At 32.6% G+C, this 20,871-nt stretch overlaps 2 protein-coding genes across 2 annotated transcripts; one reads left to right on the top strand and one right to left on the bottom strand.

Annotated features, from left to right (window-relative positions):
* The first annotated feature begins 617 nt into the window (after nt 1-617).
* LOC108826103 (uncharacterized) lies at nt 618-2,175 on the top strand. The gene is made up of 2 exons (XM_018599481.2): nt 618-764; nt 1,453-2,175. The coding sequence occupies exons 1-2, from the start codon at nt 705-707 to the stop codon at nt 2,062-2,064; spliced, it is 672 nt and encodes a 223-aa protein (XP_018454983.1). The 5' UTR covers nt 618-704; the 3' UTR covers nt 2,065-2,175.
* A 3,775-nt stretch (nt 2,176-5,950) lies between these two features.
* On the bottom strand, nt 5,951-7,903 carry LOC108825596 (uncharacterized). The gene is made up of 7 exons (XM_018598921.2): nt 7,599-7,903; nt 7,347-7,456; nt 7,025-7,230; nt 6,879-6,940; nt 6,626-6,728; nt 6,398-6,540; nt 5,951-6,270 (listed from the first exon to the last, which is right to left on the bottom strand). Exons 1-7 carry the CDS (start codon nt 7,788-7,790, stop codon nt 6,166-6,168), a joined length of 921 nt encoding a protein of 306 aa, XP_018454423.2. The 5' UTR covers nt 7,791-7,903; the 3' UTR covers nt 5,951-6,165.
* Between the last annotated feature and the right edge of the window lie 12,968 nt (nt 7,904-20,871).

Raw genomic sequence — 20,871 nt, 5'->3', positions numbered from 1 at the left:
TGTAACCTTTTAGAATTAATAGAAACACTTCGATTTTGGATTATTACTTAGAAAATAAAAACATCAGTTTTGAAAATATATGAAATATATCTGAATTGTTAACTAATTGAACAGTGTAAATTTTTTCACTGAATAGGTTTCAAGAAGATGAAGAACAAGCAATAAATGGTATTAACATGGTTTAGTATACTACTTTGTGCATGTTCATATTATACACTATACAGTGTAATTAATTTAAAAGTTGGAAGTATTAAAATTTGATTAAATTTAGTATTAGTAAAAAAATATCTATTGTTTTACAAAAAAAAATGGTGCTCATTTAGGATAAGAAGTTACAGTGAAGATTAGTTTAGATTTCTGGTTTAAGATTTTGCTTTAGAAACAAAAAGAACCTTGTTGACCCAAAAAAAACAAAAAAAAACTTATGGGTGGTAGCCGTTATTTCAATAATATATGGGCAATAAGAAAATAAAACCAGAAGTATAAGGGGCATTAGTTTACAAAAAAAAAGGTATAAGGGCCATTGTCTGACCGTTGCGCGGAATATTTCTCCAAAAAAAATATCCAAACAAGACTTTTCTTATGTCGATTGTGTTATAAAAACAGACACCGTTTGTAGGTTTTACGCTAGACTCTTGTGTGACCCAACGACCAAGTTAAACGAGACACAAAAAAAAAAAAAACAGAAGAAGAAGGAGAAGAAGATGAAACTTATTTGGTCACCGGAAACAGCATCAAAGGCTTACATCGACACCGTTAAATCGGTAAAATCCATATCTCTTCCGTTCATGTTCCCGAGAGCTTACTACCATGTTCTCAAAGTTAAAAAGTTCTTTAGTAAAACAAAGGAGAAGAAAACGAAACTTTTCTCTTTTTGAAAAAAAAAAACTAGCAAAACGAAACCTTTTTCATGAAGAGAGCTTCGTTTTTTTTTTTTTGAACACATAAGAGAGCTTCGTTATATCTTTTTCTTTTGAATAAAGGCTTTCAAATTAAAAGACATAAACATTACATGATAAGACGCTTAGTCTTATAGCTTCGTTATATCTTTCAACATGCATTTCTCAAAAATCAAATCCTCTAAATTTAAAAGAACAAATTTACCGTATTCTTAATACCTAAAAACATAATAAATTAATTTATTAACTTTTTGATATTTTCATTATATATTTCTTAATTGCAATATTTTATTTTATAATATTTAAATTACATGTATTTTATATTTATTATGTATAATATTTACTATATTTTAAATATATATTTAAAGTTTAAAAATTTATATTAGAATAAGAAGGTTGCAATTGGTTTATACTAAAACATAATTCAAATTATTATCTGATTAATTTCCGTCTTGTTTTAAAAACATTGCATTAAAGAAATTTGATTTTTGCACGTCTTGCCCATTTGTTTATAATTTATAAGTTGCTGATTTTCCGGTAATTCTTTGAGCAGTGCGAAAAACTTGGAACGCCAGGAGCCGCAGAGCTAGTGGCAGCTATGGCGGCAGGATGGAACGCGACTCTAATCGTGGAAACATGGTCAGAAGGAGAAACCATAGCTATAAGCGTAGGTTTAAACGTAGCAAGTCAACACACAAACGCAAGACACATTTGTATTGTTCCAAACGCAAGTTCAGAAGCCGCTTATCTCCAAGCCATGACACAACAATCTTGCTCCACCTTGCCTGAGACAATTATTATGAACGAGGAAGAAGAAAACTCAGAGAAGGCGATGCAAAAGCTACAAGGAATCGATTTCTTGGTAATTGACTGGGATCAAAAGGATTTTGCAGCAAACGTTTTGAGAAACGCTGCGTTTGGTAGCAGAGGAGCGGTCGTGGTCTGCAGAAGCGGGTACAGGAGAAGCACGTCTTGTTTCAGTTGGACAAAAACGTTTAGCGACCGGAACGTTGTGAGAACGGTGACTCTTCCGGTTTCAGGTGGTCTAGAAATTGCTCATGTGGCTGCAGCAAGTAGCACTGGGAAGAGTGATAACATCAACAAGAGAAAATGGATCAAACATATTGATCAAAGATCAGGAGAAGAACATGTTATTAGAAAGTAAAAATATATATTAAAAACTATAGAAGTGTGGAATGATATGTATGATATCTGCATGAGAGGTGATTTGTACATAAAGCAATTGTTATTGGAAGATTTGGTTTGGCTGTTGTGATACATTACATTTGATGATGAAAATAACACAGTACTCATCTAGTTTATAAAGCTTTGGACTCCATTGTATTGGTTTAAATTTGATCCCAACTTCTGCAGTCTCATCTTGCAGCTTTGTTGTCGGAAAGAACATTTTTTTTAAAGCAGTTTATCATCAGCTCTCTTCTTGATAAGTAGATTGATTCATTGGAAGAGGATTGGTTGTTACATCTTTATACTTTCTTCTTCTGTTCTTCTGATGGTGGTGGTGGAATATACGAAGCCGCATCAATTATAGCCTTTGGAAATTTATATGATTTATTCCTTTTTTTGATCAAGTGGAAATTTATATGATAATACTAGAGTATCGGTCCGCAGCGCTCAGAATGTGATATATTTATTGTTTGAATTTATATTTTCTGTTATAAGTAATTTTTAATAGTTTTAAGATTATTTGAGTTTATATTATCTTTTGTAAGTGATTTTTAATAGCTTTAAGGTTACATTAAGATACCAGTACTACATATATGTTTTTGATCATAAATAAAGTTTTTAATATACGTTGTGTTATAACCCTCATTTTCTGTGGGTATTATATATTTTGTTTGGTTAGCTTTTTTTTCATTTTGTTGGTTTAAATTTTATGGGACCTAATTATGCTATTTGTCTAACATATGTATGTATATGTTGTCCACTGCTCGTTTTGTTTTATAATAATAGTACGATCTTAAATTGTTATTTAGGATTCCTATTATTGGTTGAGAAAAAAATTACAAAAAGATAGACAACGCACTTTGCTCGTCAATATATTTTCATCTTCGATTCGTGCATATATAGCTTATTTGGAGACATCATCAAATGTAATCTGACAAAATCTTTGACGTTTAATTTGCATTTCAGAACTCGATGAAATGTAATCTGACAGAAATGGCTCTTCAAGCTTGTTTCCTCCATCGGTTCAACCGCTCTCCAGTTCTTGTAAGCATCTCTCACTCAAAGCTAGCATATAATTTATACAAAAGTATTAGCAAACAAGCAAAACTGGAAAAAAATGACATATTAATTGCAGCAAAATTAAATTTCATTAAACATTAGCTTGGTGTCAAGAAGGTTGCTAACACATTTCATTTCAAGTAGACAGTCTGGTCATGTTTTATATATCATAACTTTGACAACATTTGTTTAGTATGTAATAAAAATTGTCACCAAGATCATAAATAACTAAAGCCGGCATAACGTATGTGTAAAAGCATGATATATTGTACCTTTGCCTCTTCCTTCTTCATGTAAGATGAGACATTCTGTGGATTGAAGTAGACGTTCCAAATCAACAAATGATCACATACCAAGCCAGATATTCCCTGGTTGGCTGAACATCCATATCAAAACCACATGTCAGGATGATAGAGACGACAGAGTTAAGGCACCTGCAATATAACCAATGTTCCATACCAAACAAAAATAAATTAATCAAACAATCAGGCTATAAACAATGTCTTATTTAACACCTACCCTGTCTAAAACATGTTTCCCACGCAGCTTACTAACATCTATAAACCATAACCAAATTTAGGTAATACTAACCTCCAAAACATTTTGGATTCACAGTTGTCACCAGAATAACAGTTTGAGATTTTCCAAGCGCTTTAAACTTCTCACAGAACTCTGTAACGGCCTTGTCCCATATGTAGAGCTTCATCACATGACCACTGACTCATGTGATAAGCAAAAAATGTATATGTATAGATCATAAACAGTAAGAAGAACTTACTCATGTGTCTAAACATGATACAAAATCCGCCGCGAAGAAGCTATCTTGACTTCATCAAGCACAAGACTTTCATTCGGAATCTGCTCATTCACCAGTTTAATGTGACCAATATAATCTGCAAAAAATTAAAAATAAAATAAATCAGGACTTAACCATCTACGTACTAAACAACCAAGGGCTATCTAATTAAACCTAAACAGCTAAGATTGAAACATAACACCATCTAAACAAAACCAGTGCAAAACCATAAAATCTGAGAGAGATCACCATATAGATCCCCTCCGAGGTCACAGGCCGCTTCAAACTCTTCATATCCATGGAAACGGAATCGGTCTTCAGGAAACCGAACCAAACTGTCTTTGAGATCAGAGAGAACAGAGTTCCATGAGAAAGCAATGGTCACGTCTGGATCGGGAACCCGATATATACACCTTCTTGCTATTAGAACCAAAAAAGTTATTGAGTCTGTAAGTGGAACCGCGGTAATCATGTGTCGCAAATAAGTGTCAATCTTTCCTGGTGGGATGAATCCCTTCATCACAGTACCCTGTTCATAACGGCCAAGCAACGATTGTTAGTAATTTGTCGAGCAAGCAAAACCAAAAACTAAAAAGAAAAGATTTCATAACAAACCTCTCCGTCAATCAGAAGCATTTCTAGACCCATAAGTGTCTTCGTCAGTGCGTTCCTGGCGTCCCAAAAGTGGATCAGACGGAACTTAACTCGCCTTCATGTGGTTAAGGTTTATAATTGTATGACACAGAGAAAGAAAAAGAAAAAGAAAAGAAAAAAAAACTGAAAATAAAAGTGTTTTAGATTGTACATTTTATGTAGCTTCTGAGAATAGAGGATTTTACTTCTGGCCTTTCGGGAGAGGAAGAAGAACAATAGAGAGTAATCTGGTTGCACAGTCCTCTATTTCTAATAATAAAAAAGAAAACCCAAAACTCTCTTCAGCAAGATGTAAGTTACACTTTTTAATCAATTAAAACACTATCCAAGTAGCTGCATAAAATGAGTCAACATTTCATGTATTGATTGAGAACCCGTCACGTACTTTCAATGTTTGCCTTTCCCTCTCAACAAAACTGAGCATATCTCATTTCGTTCTTAATTTATGCCGCAAATTCTCCAATGATAAATCAATCAGCCCTAAAGAAAGAAAGAATCACACTTTCTGTCACGACTGTCTACTAGAACAAACGAACATACTTTCAGATGTATTACCTTCAACTTAAAAGAACAAACAAGATGCTCGATCGTTGGATTTAGTACTAAGCTCAATGGTTTTAAGATTTCTATGCATTATTTCATCTCATAATGAATTCTGCTTTTAAAGTTTTCTTTTGGTGCAATGCTACGTTTAAAGTTACACTGCTAACTGCTAATATACAATATTAAGCTCAATGGTTTCAGATTTCTTTACATTATTTTTATTATATGGAGTATTAATTGTGTGTTTTATGGTTCTCCAAATAAAACCATAAGCCCCTCGGATCATATATGATTTATTTCTTCCTCTTTCCAATTAAATTTAAAATGCTTAACTCTAATTTAACTCTGAAATTTTGTGTAAATATTGAATTTACATGAAAACTGTGTTGTAAATATAGCTTACGGTCAAAGAAAATCATCAATAGAACATAAATAAAGAAGACAACAAAATCAGCTACTTTCCAAGCTCAAATTTTGTAGGTTTTTAGAACAAAATTATCAAGCGATAGCATATATTTATACTAAACCTTTAAACAAAACTAAATTTTGATCATCTTTTAAAAGGGCGGATATATTTTTATGTTTTATATTTATATTTTTAATTATATTAGTATTTTATTTGTATAATATTTTTCTTAAATAAATAATAAAGGTTTTAATAGTTATATAATTATATTAAAATAATTATATCACACCTATATCAATACGTCATGTTCATGTTTTAATAGTATTGATTATATAACTACACAATCTGCGCTACACTGACACAGATCTAATATTATTTAAGTAGTTTTTTATGAGGGAACAAACGAGTGTTACGCAACTATATTACCTTTAACAGAATACAAAGTAGAAAACATCGAAAACTATAACAATGGAACATTTTTTGAAACACACAATAACAGTGAAACTAAAACCATAATACTGAAAGAAAAAAACAAAGCTAGAAAAGATTTGGAGAAACACCAACAGCTTAAAAGCTGCATGCAAGAACAGTCGCAAAACTTTTAGCTATTCCGCATTGATTTATTTTAGAAAAGGCTTTTGGAACTTCCCGTGAACCCAAACTCTGTACATGTTCTTATTCTTTCTCCGATTTACTGCTTTGACACAACAATTTTCAAGCTCGACCTGCACTCAAGACCGAAATATAGATAAGACATGTGATCCACTCAAACGTTTTTGTCCCTATTTATATTTTGAAGCCACTTATACAGAGGACTGCCTGATAGAAAAAAAAAAGAAGAAGAAGGATTACCTCGATGAATCCGGCATCTGTAAATAGTGTCTTAACAGTGTCGAGACAAAAGAAATAGGAAAGGGTTCCATCTGAACGAACGTATTCCCTAAACCCAATACATTTCTCTGGCTCAAACCGAAGCATAGTCATGTCATATAAGCCTGAATTAAACTTCCACGTGTTAATTTCTACTTAATTGTATAGCATATGTGAACACTCTTAAATGGTGAGTCAACCAAGAATTACCGTAATCTCTGAACAAGAGCAGACCACCAGGTTTCAGCACAGAAAAGCATTCTTTAATAGCTCTCGGCATCCTTTCTTTAGGCACTGCCGACAATGTGAAAATCTGACCAAAACATAACAAGCCGAGTTACAATGAGCCTAAGAATCAGATATAACAAGCTCACATCTATATATATTATATTTTATATGTTGCTTGACTGAAACAATCATTATATGACCGAGAAATCTAGATCCAGCGCAGAAATATACGTACCAGAGTGACAAAATCCACCCCACCGATGCAATGCTCATTCAAAGAAGTATCACCACTCTCTCCTATTTAATGAAAAAAGCATAAAACGTACGAGATTATCAGATGAGAGCATCATAGTGTATCTTCTTATGTGAAGGGACTGAAACCTGAATGGTAGTAGCAATGTTGGTTGTGTCGACAATGATGGCACGCCACCCAATTTGGGAATGCAGACGTTGAAAAGTCACAAGAGAAAGAATGGAAGTTATCAACTTTTGTAGCACCAATAGTAGCGCGATCAATGTTCTCTTTAGTCCTAACGAGAGCCTCACTGCTACAATCGCAAGCGTATACGGTAACGTTCTTGCTTCCTCTGCACACAATAAGAGCCCAAAGACAAAAACAGGTACCATGTACATAAGATGAGATAAGATAAGAAAAGCAGGGGACTAGTTAAGTAAGGAAGTAGCATATATAAGAATGAGATACCGTAAAACTGGAAGGACAGTACTGCCATTACCACAACCGACTTCTAAGAGTTTAGAGTTTTCGCCGCATAGAACTAACTCAGGAAATTCCTTCAACAAATACCTTCTTTCCTACATGCATTTAGATGAAATATTGGAGAAGACTAAATAAATCATTCTGCACAAAATCTACACTAATTGATACAAGAATATGAATAGCATGGTCAAAATTATTAGTTTAGAAAAAAAAGGGGTTAGGGAATGAGGGGAAGACCTTGAAGAACTTGCCGGAGGAGTGACGGGAGTGGAAATCTTGCCATGGCTTCGAATCAGAGGAGGAGAAGGAGGAGGAATCTACTTCTTGTGTATGATAGGAGAGAGAAGGATCATTCTCTACCAAATTCTTCAAAAACTCCCATTCGAAATCTTTTGAATGATACTCTTCTGCTTCCCCTCTTTTCTCCATCCCTTAGAGCAAAGGAGAGATCGGTGTTGTGTCTCTGATTATTTCGGATCTTTGTTCCGGTTTGTTGACCAGATCGTAAGCGGTATGTTGTTTTGATTCTTTAATCTCTTTACTGGGCTTAAATGGCCCATATGAGGCTTTTTAAAGAAACATAGCCGCGGAATATCGGAAGGGAAGATGAGTGCTGGTTTGGGTTCGAACGGTTATATAGGCAAAGCCCTAATGGACTTCAAAATACAAAGGCCCAAACAAAAAAGCTTCTCTAGAGCATCAGTGTGCAAGATGCAGCTTTCCTATAGTGGTCACTTCTGGATTCTAGGTAATCTTCGCAGATTTCCATGCAGCAACAACGTGCTGAAGACAAGTTCTTGAAGTGGGCACTTCAGAGCTGTAGGTAAGATTATGTATCTTCTTCTTCCTCTTCGACTTTGACCCCATAACTTCTATTTTGTGTAGTTTGGTCATTGATTTCGCCCCAAAACTCCTAATTGTGCATTCAGCCCCTGTATATGTAATATGTACAAATGCAACACCTTATGACACTTAAATACAACTCCTAGACAGTAAAATGACTAAAATTGAGAGTTAAAAACATGTAAAAATACTATACATCAGTGTGTATAATGGCAAATCTCAAACTGAATGGAATATATTATAATAAACTTAACACTTGATCTCTGAGTAGCAGATGGAGACATGCGTTTCAAGAGGTTGCTCGACTTGCACTAAGCTTGGACGATAAGAGCAAACAAGTGGGGGACGAGCAGCTTTGTAGAGGCCGTGGTAATGCGGGAACGGTGTTCGAGTATGAGAGTTTCTCCGAGGTTGACAGATGATTTGAAGTAGCCGTCTTGTGCAAACACAAAAGCCTTGTGAGAGTTCTCGGATCCGTTTAGTTCAAACACGACAGCAACTTTGTTTTTCTCATCATCAAAGAAGCTCCCACCAAATGTCGAATAGAGCTTAAAACCGTAGCTACAGAAGGACCCCGGTTCCATTCGCAAAAATTTGCTCCAGGACGCACGGTTGGGATCAACAGTAAGGGTAACCCAAAACTCAAAAAGGCCAGATTCATAACCACCAAACAGGACCGCAAGCTGCTCATCATCACCTCTAAGGAACCTTGAGAGGGTCACAAGGTCACCATTGAAACCATTGAAAGAGTCATTAAAAGAAAGAGGGAGGCGTGGTCCAAACCTCTCTTTGGTAAAATCAAAAGAGATTAAGAAAATATGGTGTTTTTTGTTTGTTTAATTTTATTTTTCGTTAACACGTTACTAAAATATGGGGTTTTTTGTTTGTTTCCTTTTTGACTGAATTTTTTGTTTTTTTTGTTTGTTTTAACTTTTAACTCGTGTATTAAATTATCTTATGATCTACATAATAAAGGAAAAAAATCGAACTAGCTAAGTATTAACGAACAGATATAGTGGCGTGTTTCATATAATCATCAATTGGTGCTTTAGCTCTAGTCTCGTATTTATCTTCTTCATCTGCCTTTATAAGGGGCTGTTTGTTTCACCATTTGTCATCTCCATCCAGATGATTCATTTGTATGATCTATCCAGATGATCCATTCAGATTTTTGTAATTGTTTGTTTGTCCATCCATATAAGTTCATCTAGATGAATCATCCTAATGGATCATATGATTGTTTCTTTATTTTAGTTTCCATCCAAATGAGTTTAGTAAACAAATTACCAAAATACCATTGTGTTGATTTAAACATATGTTTGATATTAATTTTAACCACATTACATTTAATTATTTTGTTTAATATATTTACATTAGAATTATTTCAAATTAACGAGTTTTTGCGGTTTGGGGGGGGGGAGGGAAACAAGATTTTCGGTTTTAGCGGGAAAACACATTTTCGGCTTTGGCGGGAAAACAAGATTTTTCGGTTCTCTGAAGTATGAGGCTTTTTAATCATATGAGGCTTTTTAAAGAAACATAGCCGCGGAATATCGGAAGGGAAGATGAGTGCTGGTTTGGGTTCGAACGGTTACTCCGGTTCGGGTTATTTAGTTTTTCGGTTGGCATAAAATTGTACCCAACTGAACCCAAACATTCAGTTTGACATTCATTTTAGTTGGATTGATATAAATTCTACCAAAACTAATCAAAATTTTCCGGTTAAAAGCAATGGTTATTTCCATCAACTCGGTCAGAATTTTGGTTAGGATTAGTATAGTCATTCTTTTTAATTTAGCGAATTAAACCAAATTCACAACCGAACTTGAAACAAAATTCAGTTTCGGTTAGGTTCAGGTCAAAATCACATCCCTGAAAATTGAGAGATTGTGGCAATGGGCGACAAGAAGACGACTCCTTTCTTGCATCGTGTGTCTTTCTCACCTGGTGTTAATCCGGTGGATCCTATTCGAGTTTACTCCGACCCGGGAAAAAGAAGCAGAGGACACGTGAAGAAACGTCATATGATCCGATCCGAGTGAGGTGAAGCCAAAAAAGAGCAAAAGGATTGGCATAGCAGCTCAGCGTGACGAAACGTCATATGATCCGATCCGAGTGAGGTGAAGCCAGAAAAGAGCAAAAGGATTGGCATAGCAGCTCAGCTTTCGTTTTCAATCTAATCGCTATCAAAACTAATAACACACCAAGAATATTCTACTAAGTTTGTTACCTATCAATAAAACGATAAAAGATAAAAAGAGATTACATAGACGGACTGCGATCACAACCACCAAGGTAAAACAAAAGCAAAGAGTTTCCACATCTCAAACTTGGTCAGATTAACATCCTCAATTTAACCTGTAAAATTGTGACAATCAAACATTCGGTTTCTGTAAGAATAGGTGTGTGATTTACGCTTTTAAGCACACACTAATTAACATAATGTGCACGTTACCACAATCGAATGGTATATTGATACATCACTTTAGGATCGAATCCACAGAGAACTAGTGATCGGTAACACTAAGAATACACAAATCTCCTTAATCTAAGAAAACAGAGAGATGAAGTGAATTCTAAACTATGAAATGTAAAGACAACTAATAGCTACAGCTAGAAATAAGCTAAGAAAGATGAGCTCTCGGGTAAGGTAATTGATTAGAGATGATTGACTTCAGACTTAGATACCAGACATCATCGATTAACGAATGCTCTAAAGGTTTAGATCAAGTTTATATAGATTAATCAACTCCCGTGGCAGAAACCCCTATGTTTATCATGCTTAAAACATCAACTCCTGTTGGCCTAAAACAAGCAAGCATGCATGAATCACAAGTCTACTAACCACTAGACATCTCGGGCATCAACTCCCGTTGGCCAAACATGTAAAGGACAATACTAAGTTCGTTCAAGCATTTCAACAAACACCTTCCGGACGTGAAATAACGTAGAATCTAAATCTGAGAGATCAAGTCAAATCTAGCATTAAGAACCCTTAGCAAGCTTAAAACAATGTTAATCTACTCATAAGCACCATCAATCATCCATCTTTCACTCTAATCTACCAACCCGAAAGCTCTCTAAAAGACTACTCACTAAAAGCCATAGAAACCCAAGAATCTGATACTAGATTAAAATCAAGAACTACAAGAGTTTCAGATCTACAAAGAGAGAAAATGAAGTTGAGGTAACTTAGGGTTTTTTTACACCTTTTACAACATATATATAGGCAAAGCCCTAATGGGCTTCAAAATACAAAGGCCCAAACAAAACAGCTTCCCTAGAGCATCAGTGTGCAAGATGCAGCTTTCCTATAGTGGTCACTTCTGGATTCTAGGTAATCTTCGCAGATTTCCATGCAGCAACAACGTGCTGAAGACAAGTTCTTGAAGTGGGCACTTCAGAGCTGTAGGTAAGACTATGTATCTTCTTCTTCCTCTTCGACTTTGGCCCCATAACTTCTATTTTGTGTAGTTTGGTCATTGATTTCGCCCCAAAACTCCTAATTGTGCATTCAGCCCCTGTATATGTAATATGTACAAATGCAACACCTTATGACACTTAAATACAACTCCTAGACAGTAAAATGACTAAAATTGAGAGTTAAAAACATGTAAAAATACTATACATCAGTGTGTATAATGGCAAATCTCAAACTGAATGGAATATATTATAATAAACTTAACACTTGATCTCTGAGTAGCAGATGGAGACATGCGTTTCAAGAGGTTGCTCGACTTGCACTAAGCTTGGACGATAAGAGCAAACAAGTGGGGGACGAGCAGCTTTGTAGAGGCCGTGGTAATGCGGGAACGGTGTTCGAGTATGAGAGTTTCTCCGAGGTTGGCAGATGATTTGAAGTAGCCGTCTTGTGCAAACACAAAAGCCTTGTGAGAGTTCTCGGATCCGTTTAGTTCAAACACGACAGCAACTTTGTTTTTCTCATCATCAAAGAAGCTCCCACCAAATGTCGAATAGAGCTTAAAACCGTAGCTACAGAAGGACCCCGGTTCCATTCGCAAAAATTTGCTCCAGGACGCACGGTTGGGATCAACAGTAAGGGTAACCCAAAACTCAAAAAGGCCAGATTCATAACCACCAAACAGGACCGCAAGCTGCTCATCATCACCTCTAAGGAACCTTGAGAGGGTCACAAGGTCACCATTGAAACCATTGAAAGAGTCATTAAAAGAAAGAGGGAGGCGTGGTCCAAACCTCTCTTTGGTAAAATCAAAAGAGATTAAGAAAATATGGTGTTTTTTGTTTGTTTAATTTTATTTTTCGTTAACACGTTACTAAAATATGGGGTTTTTTGTTTGTTTCCTTTTTGACTGAATTTTTTGTTTTTTTGTTTGTTTTAACTTTTAACTCGTGTATTAAATTATCTTATGATCTACATAATAAAGGAAAAAAAATCGAACTAGCTAAGTATTAACGAACAGATATAGTGGCGTGTTTCATATAATCATCAATTGGTGCTTTAGCTCTAGTCTCGTATTTATCTTCTTCATCTGCCTTTATAAGGGGCTGTTTGTTTCACCATTTGTCATCTCCATCCAGATGATTCATTTGTATGATCTATCCAGATGATTCATTCAGATTTTTGTAACTGTTTGTTTGTCCATCCATATAAGTTCATCTAGATGAATCATCCTAATGGATCATATGATTGTTTCTTTATTTTAGTTTCCATCCAAATGAGTTTAGTAAACAAATTACCAAAATACCATTGTGTTGATTTAATCATATGTTTGATATTAATTTTAACCACATTACATTTAATTATTTTGTTTAATATATTTACATTAGAATTATTTCAAATTAACGAGTTTTTGCGGTTTTGGGGGAGGAGGGAAACAAGATTTTTGGTTTTAGCGGGAAAACACATTTTCGGCTTTGGCGGGAAAACAAGATTTTTCGGTTCTTGCGGGAAAACGAGATCTTTTCGGTTTTGGTGGAAAAATATAATTTTTTGGTTTTGGCGAGAAACACAAATTTTTGTGATTTTGGCGGGAAACACGTTTTTTGCGGTATTGGCAGGAAAACGAGATTTTTCAGTTTTGGCGGGAAAACTAGATTTTTTGGTTTTGGCGGGAAAATGAGATTTTGCGATTTTGGCAGGAAAATGCGTTTTTGTGGTTTTGGCGGAAAAATGCGTTTTTGCGGTTTTGGCGAGAAAATGCATTTTTTGCAGGTTTTGGCTGGAAAATGCGTTTTTGCGGTTTTGGCGGGAAACAAAAATTTTCAGTTTTTGGCAGGAATTTTTTTTTGTTTTGGCGGGAAAACGAGATTTTTTCGGTTTTAACGGGAACCACATTTTTGCGGGAAAATGAGAATTTTTGGTTTTGGTGGGAAAACAAGATTTTCCGATTTTGGCGAGAAAACGCGTTTTGTGGTTTTGGCGGGAAACCATTTTTGCGGTTTTGACGGAAAAACGAGTTTTCAGTTTTGGCGGGAAAACGATATTTTCGGTTTTTATGAGAAAATGAGATTTTGCGATTTTGACCGAAAAATATGTTTTTGGTGTTTTGGCGTGAAAAAATAGTTTTTAAGTTTTCGCGGGAAAATATATTGTTGTGGTTTTGTTAATTTTTGTGTGTGACAAAATGATATTTCTGTTCGTTACAAGATTGCAGCTTCCAGCGGCAGCGGCAAAATAAATGCACTGTGACGGAGACAAAAATAAAAATGTCGGAGACGCAGAAAACCGAAAACAGTCGCTAATACATTGACGGGGAAGCAGATAATTAGACGTTGATGACGCTGAATTATTATGCGTCCGTTTTACTCACTTTTGAGCTCTGCTTTTGGTTTGATCCGATTCCTCTCCTGTTGACAAACGAGAAATGCTAAATACCCCAATAACATGAACTAAGATATATATTTCCTTGCTATTAAAAACGTTTATGAATGAAATCGCAACAAGAACTAGATCCATATAGCAAAATTGACCAACTATTAAATTTTAATGTAAAGATATAAAATATATATACTCAAGTTATATAAACACTCATATACTCAAGTATGGATGTAGGCCTGGGCAAAAATCAACGATGATGGTTATCTGATCTTTTCTACCCTTTTTACATGTGTACATGACATAATTAATCTAGTAATTAGTTGAGAAATAAGAGTCAATCCGAATAATCTATACTATTATCTATTATCTGCGAAGTAATTTTTCGCAACGGAACTCTCACGTTAAAAGTTAGACTGGTTAATATCGCTTATACCCTTAATGAATAAACATATAAATTATCTATAAATAAAAACGAATTTTAATTTTATGATTAGGTAACTGATTAAAATTAATAGTGATAAGAATTATCTAAAATTTAAAAATATATTTTAAAATAAAAAATTACAGTGACTAATATTGTTTGTATCCTTGATGGATAAATATATAAATTACCTACAAAATAAAAACGAATTTTTTTTTGATTACATAAGTAAATAAAATTAATAATGATAAGAATTATCCCAAATCTACAAATATATTGTAAAATAAAAAATTTAGAGTGGTCAATATCATTTATACCCCTAATGAATAAAACATAAATTAACCACAAAACAAAAAAAAAAATTTTAATTTTTTGATTAGAATTAATATTAATAATAATTATCCGAAATCTAAAAATATCTATTAACCTACGAGGCCGTTGTAGTGTTTGTGGTCTCTTTCCATCGGCCTCAAAACCAACCTACGATGCCTTCCTGCATAACATTTGCTAATTCTTATGATCAAAAAGATCTATCTCTTCTAGAACAACACATTATTTGGGTCTAGTGATGGGCTGCAACACTTTCTGTTTCATTAACTGGACTTAAATTAGTCAATGAGGCCTAATCATGTAGAGCTTGCCACCTCGACCAACCTTTTGTGGTCGTCATATGACGCTTTGCTTTCTAATGACACAAGCATGAATCATGCTCATCATTATACATTAGGATAACGTTAACAATGGACCAACCATACTTTATACTACAGACAAAGTTAAACGTAGTAATCATATAATCTTTCCTTCGACGCCTTGGTGATGCTTTTTAACTATGGTACCAAATAATTTTATTTTTCAATAAAATACATAAATTAGACAGTCTCGTAACTTAACAAGTAACTCCATGTATATGTAAATGGTGTATAAACGACTATAGTTTATACGAATAGTTCATGTTAAGTTGTCCGTCCTTGTGTTGCGTTATGGTGTGCTGTATATTTTCTTTTCTTTTTTTCTAATAGAATTTTAAATTTATTCAAAACTTTTGTACAAATAATGCATCTTTCTATAAAAAAAAATAATTTATTCTATTAATTCTTCAGCATGACCTATTGATAAAAGTTATGTCCATCTTTTAATTTTTATAACTGCATCTACAATATAAAATAAATATAACTGCATCTAGAATATTATTTAACTGTAACTTCTTAACTTCCTCTATTTTCACGTTGAGCATACAATACATGTGGGGTCCATGTTCTAAACAAGTTGACAAGTCGATTATAACAAATAATATTACGGTTGTATTTATCGAGAGCATACAATATAACTGCCTTTAGAACCCATTGATATTTAGCTTTAATAGTTAAATATATTACGGTTATGTGTTCAAAAGAAAAATACATTACGGTTAGTTCTAAAACAAAGGAATGGGTCACGAGACCAATTAGTTAATAGGTTTTAACGGGTCTAAATAGATTTATATTATTATCATAGGTCGAAATTAAATTCATATTTATGCTATTAAAATTCATAGATTTATGTTCATGTAACTAACTAAACGAATATACATAACAAATAGTTGTACAAGATCTATAAGTTATATGCAATTTGTACAAACCCAAACTTCTTTCTTTTTACAAACCCGAATTTAATAAATGGATACAAGTACAAGGTTTATATGTTATATGTAGTTTCTTCGAACCCAAACTAAATATACATATTTTTAAACAGAACGTTCAACTACATTCTTATTTAAGGATGAGAATACATGTGATGTTTCAAAATATAAATACTGATGTTACATTTTCATAAATAATATTCAATCACGAGAAAATAACGAGAACTTGGACAAAGATAAATCCTTTTGATTGACATTGAAATTACATATTTAAATTATTGTTTTGTTTTGACCATAACGAAAAAAAATTTAAAATTATGATCCGACCTCAACTTTCAAACCATATATCTTATTTAAGTTTTAAATATTGTTTTATTCAAATCAAAATATACAACTGTATATAAATTTTGATAATAGATAAAAGGTTTATTATAAATATATTTTTATATATTTTCATAATAATTATATTAAAGAATTATTGTTTAAAATAAATAACTCGCAGATAACCGTAAAATTAAGCGGAACGGGTACAAAATTATTTGTTTGCGGGTTATATGGGTCAGATTTTTTGACTAGAACAAAATTGAAATCCGCGGATTGGCGGGTCAGCAGGCCGGGTTCGATCCGCAACCCATCCTTAACCGAACATATACCAGATCAATTTTTAAATTGCCATTATTTAATAAAATATATTTTAATTTACTCACAAATATAATTACAAAGAAATATATGAATATAATCAAAGAAAACACAAATATGAAAACTAAATTTAAAACAGAAAATATATCCGCCCTTTTAAGGGCGGGTCAAAATCTAGTTAAGCCTTAAAAGTGTTTAGAAAAGAATTCGAAAGAACCAAAGTTTCCATGCTTATTTTGAACCAACTTGTCCAGATAAGTAATCGGTCGATTAGAAGGCTTTGGAGGCTCTCCAACTCCACGAACATTTCGCTCATACCAGATAGCGTAAACCACTGCTTGGAAGCAATACAAAAATAAGAAAATGGAGCTTCTCTCTTGTAGTCCATCCATCCACCAGTTTTTGAACCAAGAGAGACCATTGGATTCGACAACTTGTACCAGCCAGATCTTTAATAGTTCCAAGCCAAACATTCTCAGAATAAGAACATTCGAAAAATGGTTTCTTCTTTATGTGACAGAGTTACAGAACCAACAAATAGAGACAGTTTGTGGGTTCCACTCGAGTAGATGATCTCCTGACGATAATTTGTTATGAACCACAATCCATGTAAAAAATGAGTCTTGGGAGTTGCTTCTAGAAACAAGACTCATTTATACCATAAAATTTTTGGTGACTCCAACCTTATGATGTGGTGAAATCGGGGCGAAAATCTCCATTCTCCCTTTTCCAAAGGAAAATAAATGAAAGGAAAATAACTAATATAACCTTAATTTATTAGTTAATTAATAAAATAACTCCAATTTTATTTTAATTACTTATTTTATTTCCGTACCTGTTTTACCTTTAATTTCTTTGAAATCAAAAACTATAATTACGAAAATAACATTACTCACAAATTTATTTTGTTCACGTTTTATATAGCCACATACTTATTTTTACTTTTATTTGGTGACACATTTATTCTAAATGCTATAGACTTAATTAGATTGCTACAGATTTATTTTAGTAAATTTGTCACGTTTAGTCACAGATTTATATTTTTTACAGATTTAATTAAGTTTAGTTTTTTTTGTCGACATATTTAATTAATTTGACATATTTTTATAAGAATCGATAGACTAGTTTTTCTTTTGGTCACCAATTTACCTATGTTTGACAGATTAATTTGGGTTTCAATAGATATATTATTCTTTGGCCACATGTTTAATTAATTTTGAGACATTTAATATAGATTTGATAGATTTAATATCTTCTGACCACAAATTTACGTAATCTAGACATATTTAATATGAATTTGATAGATTTATTTATTTTTAACCATAGATTTAATACAATTTGACAGATTTTTTTTACTTAAACGAGAGATTTGTTAATTTTTGTCACATATTTAAATTTGACTTAGCTAAACTGGTTATTGAAAACCGGATGTAACCATTAAATTCTGATTTTTTTTAGTATTCGGACAATCAAGAAATAAACCGAGATATTTCTAAAAAACAAGTTAAATTATGTAAACTAAAATTAATTAAAGTATAAACAAAACTTAATTAACCAAGAAAAAAATCCCTAATCTACAAAAGATCCAGCATATGTTCTTCTTCGATGAGGTTACGATTTCACCATCATCAATCAGTAAAGCTCTTTTGATATCACTGCACATAATACATATTGTGTGACTTATTATTATGAGGAAAGAATCCAACTAAAGCATATTAGATCACAACTATTCTACGAATAAATTATATGAGAGATACAGACCCGGGGTGGATCCACTTGAAGAGGTGTGAGATTAGTTGACATTAAAATAATAAAAACTAGGCGGTATCCGCGCCCTACGCGGAGTGAATGACTAAATAAAAATTAAAGCTTTTAAACTATAGATATTAGAAAGATAAAAATTATAGTTACAAATATTACATGTTTATAATAAAATATCGAAGAACATTATCCATGTTTATTATATAAGGTAAGCTTTGATTTTTTAAAAAACTTGTGTGATTGCTTAGCCGTAATTGAAGTAAATTTTAAGGAAGTAAATCTATAAGAGTAATTTATAACTTGTGTAATTGGTTAGATTTTTTTTATTTAAAAAAAAACTTTTTTAATAATGAATTTTGTGTGTGATTTTTAATTAGTTATGAGAATTTAAATAAATTTATAGTAACTTTTCTATATTAAACAAAACTAAAATTCATTATGATGATTGCATATTTCAGTTTCCTATTTTTTTGGTATTGCATAAATTACGATCAAATTTGAATTAGTAAAAGGAATCAATTAAATTTACAGCGGTGATGACTATTATCATAATGACATGATTATGATTTGTAATATATTATAGGAAACAACAACCTTTTTTATTTTAGTCAAACATATCGAATTGCATACCAAATTTAGTTAGAAAGAGACTGAGATGAAGTAAAAATACGTAAAACACGTACTATAAAAGTCTTTAACTTTTGAATATAACATATAGATTAATATACACCTAACTAATGACTTTTATAAAGAACAAAATTTTACAAATATAACAAACGATATAAAACCAAATCTCCGTTGAATCAATTCATGGCCTCTTAAGATTCCTACTAAACTTCCTTTTTAATATGTTTTTTAACCTATAGGTACTTACTGTGCCTTGAATTCCTCAACCTCTGCTATGTTGGGATTTATCTGCACATAGGACATGTCGAGTGTGTTCGACAAAGAACGATCTTCTACGAAAGGTTGACACAATAATATTAATGTTTATAAATTCGAATAAAAATAAAGTGTATAATTTACATATAGTCTGATGTATCTCCACTCATATTTTCATGTACCTTTAACCACTTTAATAGCCATTGACTTCATGACCAAGATAATAGGACGACCAAGACGTAGCTGGATAGCACTGTTGAGATCAGTGGCGACATTTCCCCACAGTACAACTGGAAGACGGACATCACTGAGAGACCATTGAAAATTAAAAAATCAATAATCTATAATAGAGCAAGTGTATCCAATTACTTTTTTTTTGTAAAATATCAACTATGTGACAAAAATTGAATATGGTTTTTAAACGGAACTTACTCTGCATCACGTATTAGCAATGAAATCTTCGGGATAACTTTTCCATTAACAGAAAACATCTAAATGCGACCCGCTTGCACAACATGTCCGATGACATCTATGATAACCAAAATGGATTAGTACGACAACTATACAAAAATACGCTGCTAGTAAAACAATATTTGATACTTCATGAACATAAAAAAATGAATTACCAATCAGAATATGAGGATTACGCGATCCATCTAGAATATTTTTGAAAGGCACAAAACAGAAGACATCCATTTTTGTTGGGTATGAACGAAATGTGAGAAAGAGTGTTTATAAGAAAACAGAAGACATAATTTACTCACCTGGCTTTCCTTTTATAACAAATTTGACAAAGAATTTTTTTAATTATGGTAACATCAAATAATTGTTAATGACGAAATGATGGATGTTAATTTTTTTTTATAAATATGGTAACCTCAAAAATTAAACATTAAAAGAAATATTGTTAATCATATCAATATGTTCTTTGCGAGATTTCATATTCAGGAAAATCAAGAAACATAAATCAATAATAATGTACGATCTGATTATGGACTTAACATAAACCAATCATAACCGAGATTTCATATCCAAAAATGACATTTATTGTATCATTTAATACCTCTAAATTATGCCTTCATTGTATTATAACAAAATACAAAAGAAAAAAATTAATTTTCACGAAATGATGGATGAGTATGAAAATATGAAAATTATATTAACAATATATATTCTAGGATCAAATATATATATATATATGTATGTAATATAAATATATATTCTAGGATCAAATGTATATATATATTATGTACATAAAAAATGATGGATGTTATATTTTTTTATAAAAATGGTAATCTCAAATATGAAACATTAAAATTTAAATCCGTAATCATATCAATCATGCTTTATCATATCAATCAAGAAACACAAATCAATAATAATGTACGATCTGATTACGGACTTAATATAAATCAATCATAACCGAAACGTTCATATTCATAATGACATTTATTGTATCATTTAATCCCTCTACATTATGCTTTCATTGTATTATAAAAATACAAAAGTATAAAAATTAGTTTTTTTCACGAAATGATGGATGTGT

This window comes from Raphanus sativus, chromosome 9 (assembly GCF_000801105.2).
Source record: "Raphanus sativus cultivar WK10039 chromosome 9, ASM80110v3, whole genome shotgun sequence".
Taxonomy (NCBI): domain Eukaryota; kingdom Viridiplantae; phylum Streptophyta; class Magnoliopsida; order Brassicales; family Brassicaceae; genus Raphanus; species Raphanus sativus.
This window is presented reverse-complemented; position numbering and strand designations above follow the sequence as displayed.

Coding starts and splice junctions, on each gene's coding strand:
- LOC108826103 (XM_018599481.2), top strand. CDS start 705: ATGAAACTTATTTGGTCACCGGAAACAGCATCAAAGGCTTACATCGAC. Junction 765..1,452: donor ACATCGACACCGTTAAATCG/GTAAAATCCATA, acceptor TTCTTTGAGCAG/TGCGAAAAACTTGGAACGCC.
- LOC108825596 (XM_018598921.2), bottom strand. CDS start 7,790: ATGGAGAAAAGAGGGGAAGCAGAAGAGTATCATTCAAAAGATTTCGAA. Junction 7,457..7,598: donor CCTCCGGCAAGTTCTTCAAG/GTCTTCCCCTCA, acceptor AAATGCATGTAG/GAAAGAAGGTATTTGTTGAA. Junction 6,941..7,024: donor ACATTGCTACTACCATTCAG/GTTTCAGTCCCT, acceptor TTCATTAAATAG/GAGAGAGTGGTGATACTTCT.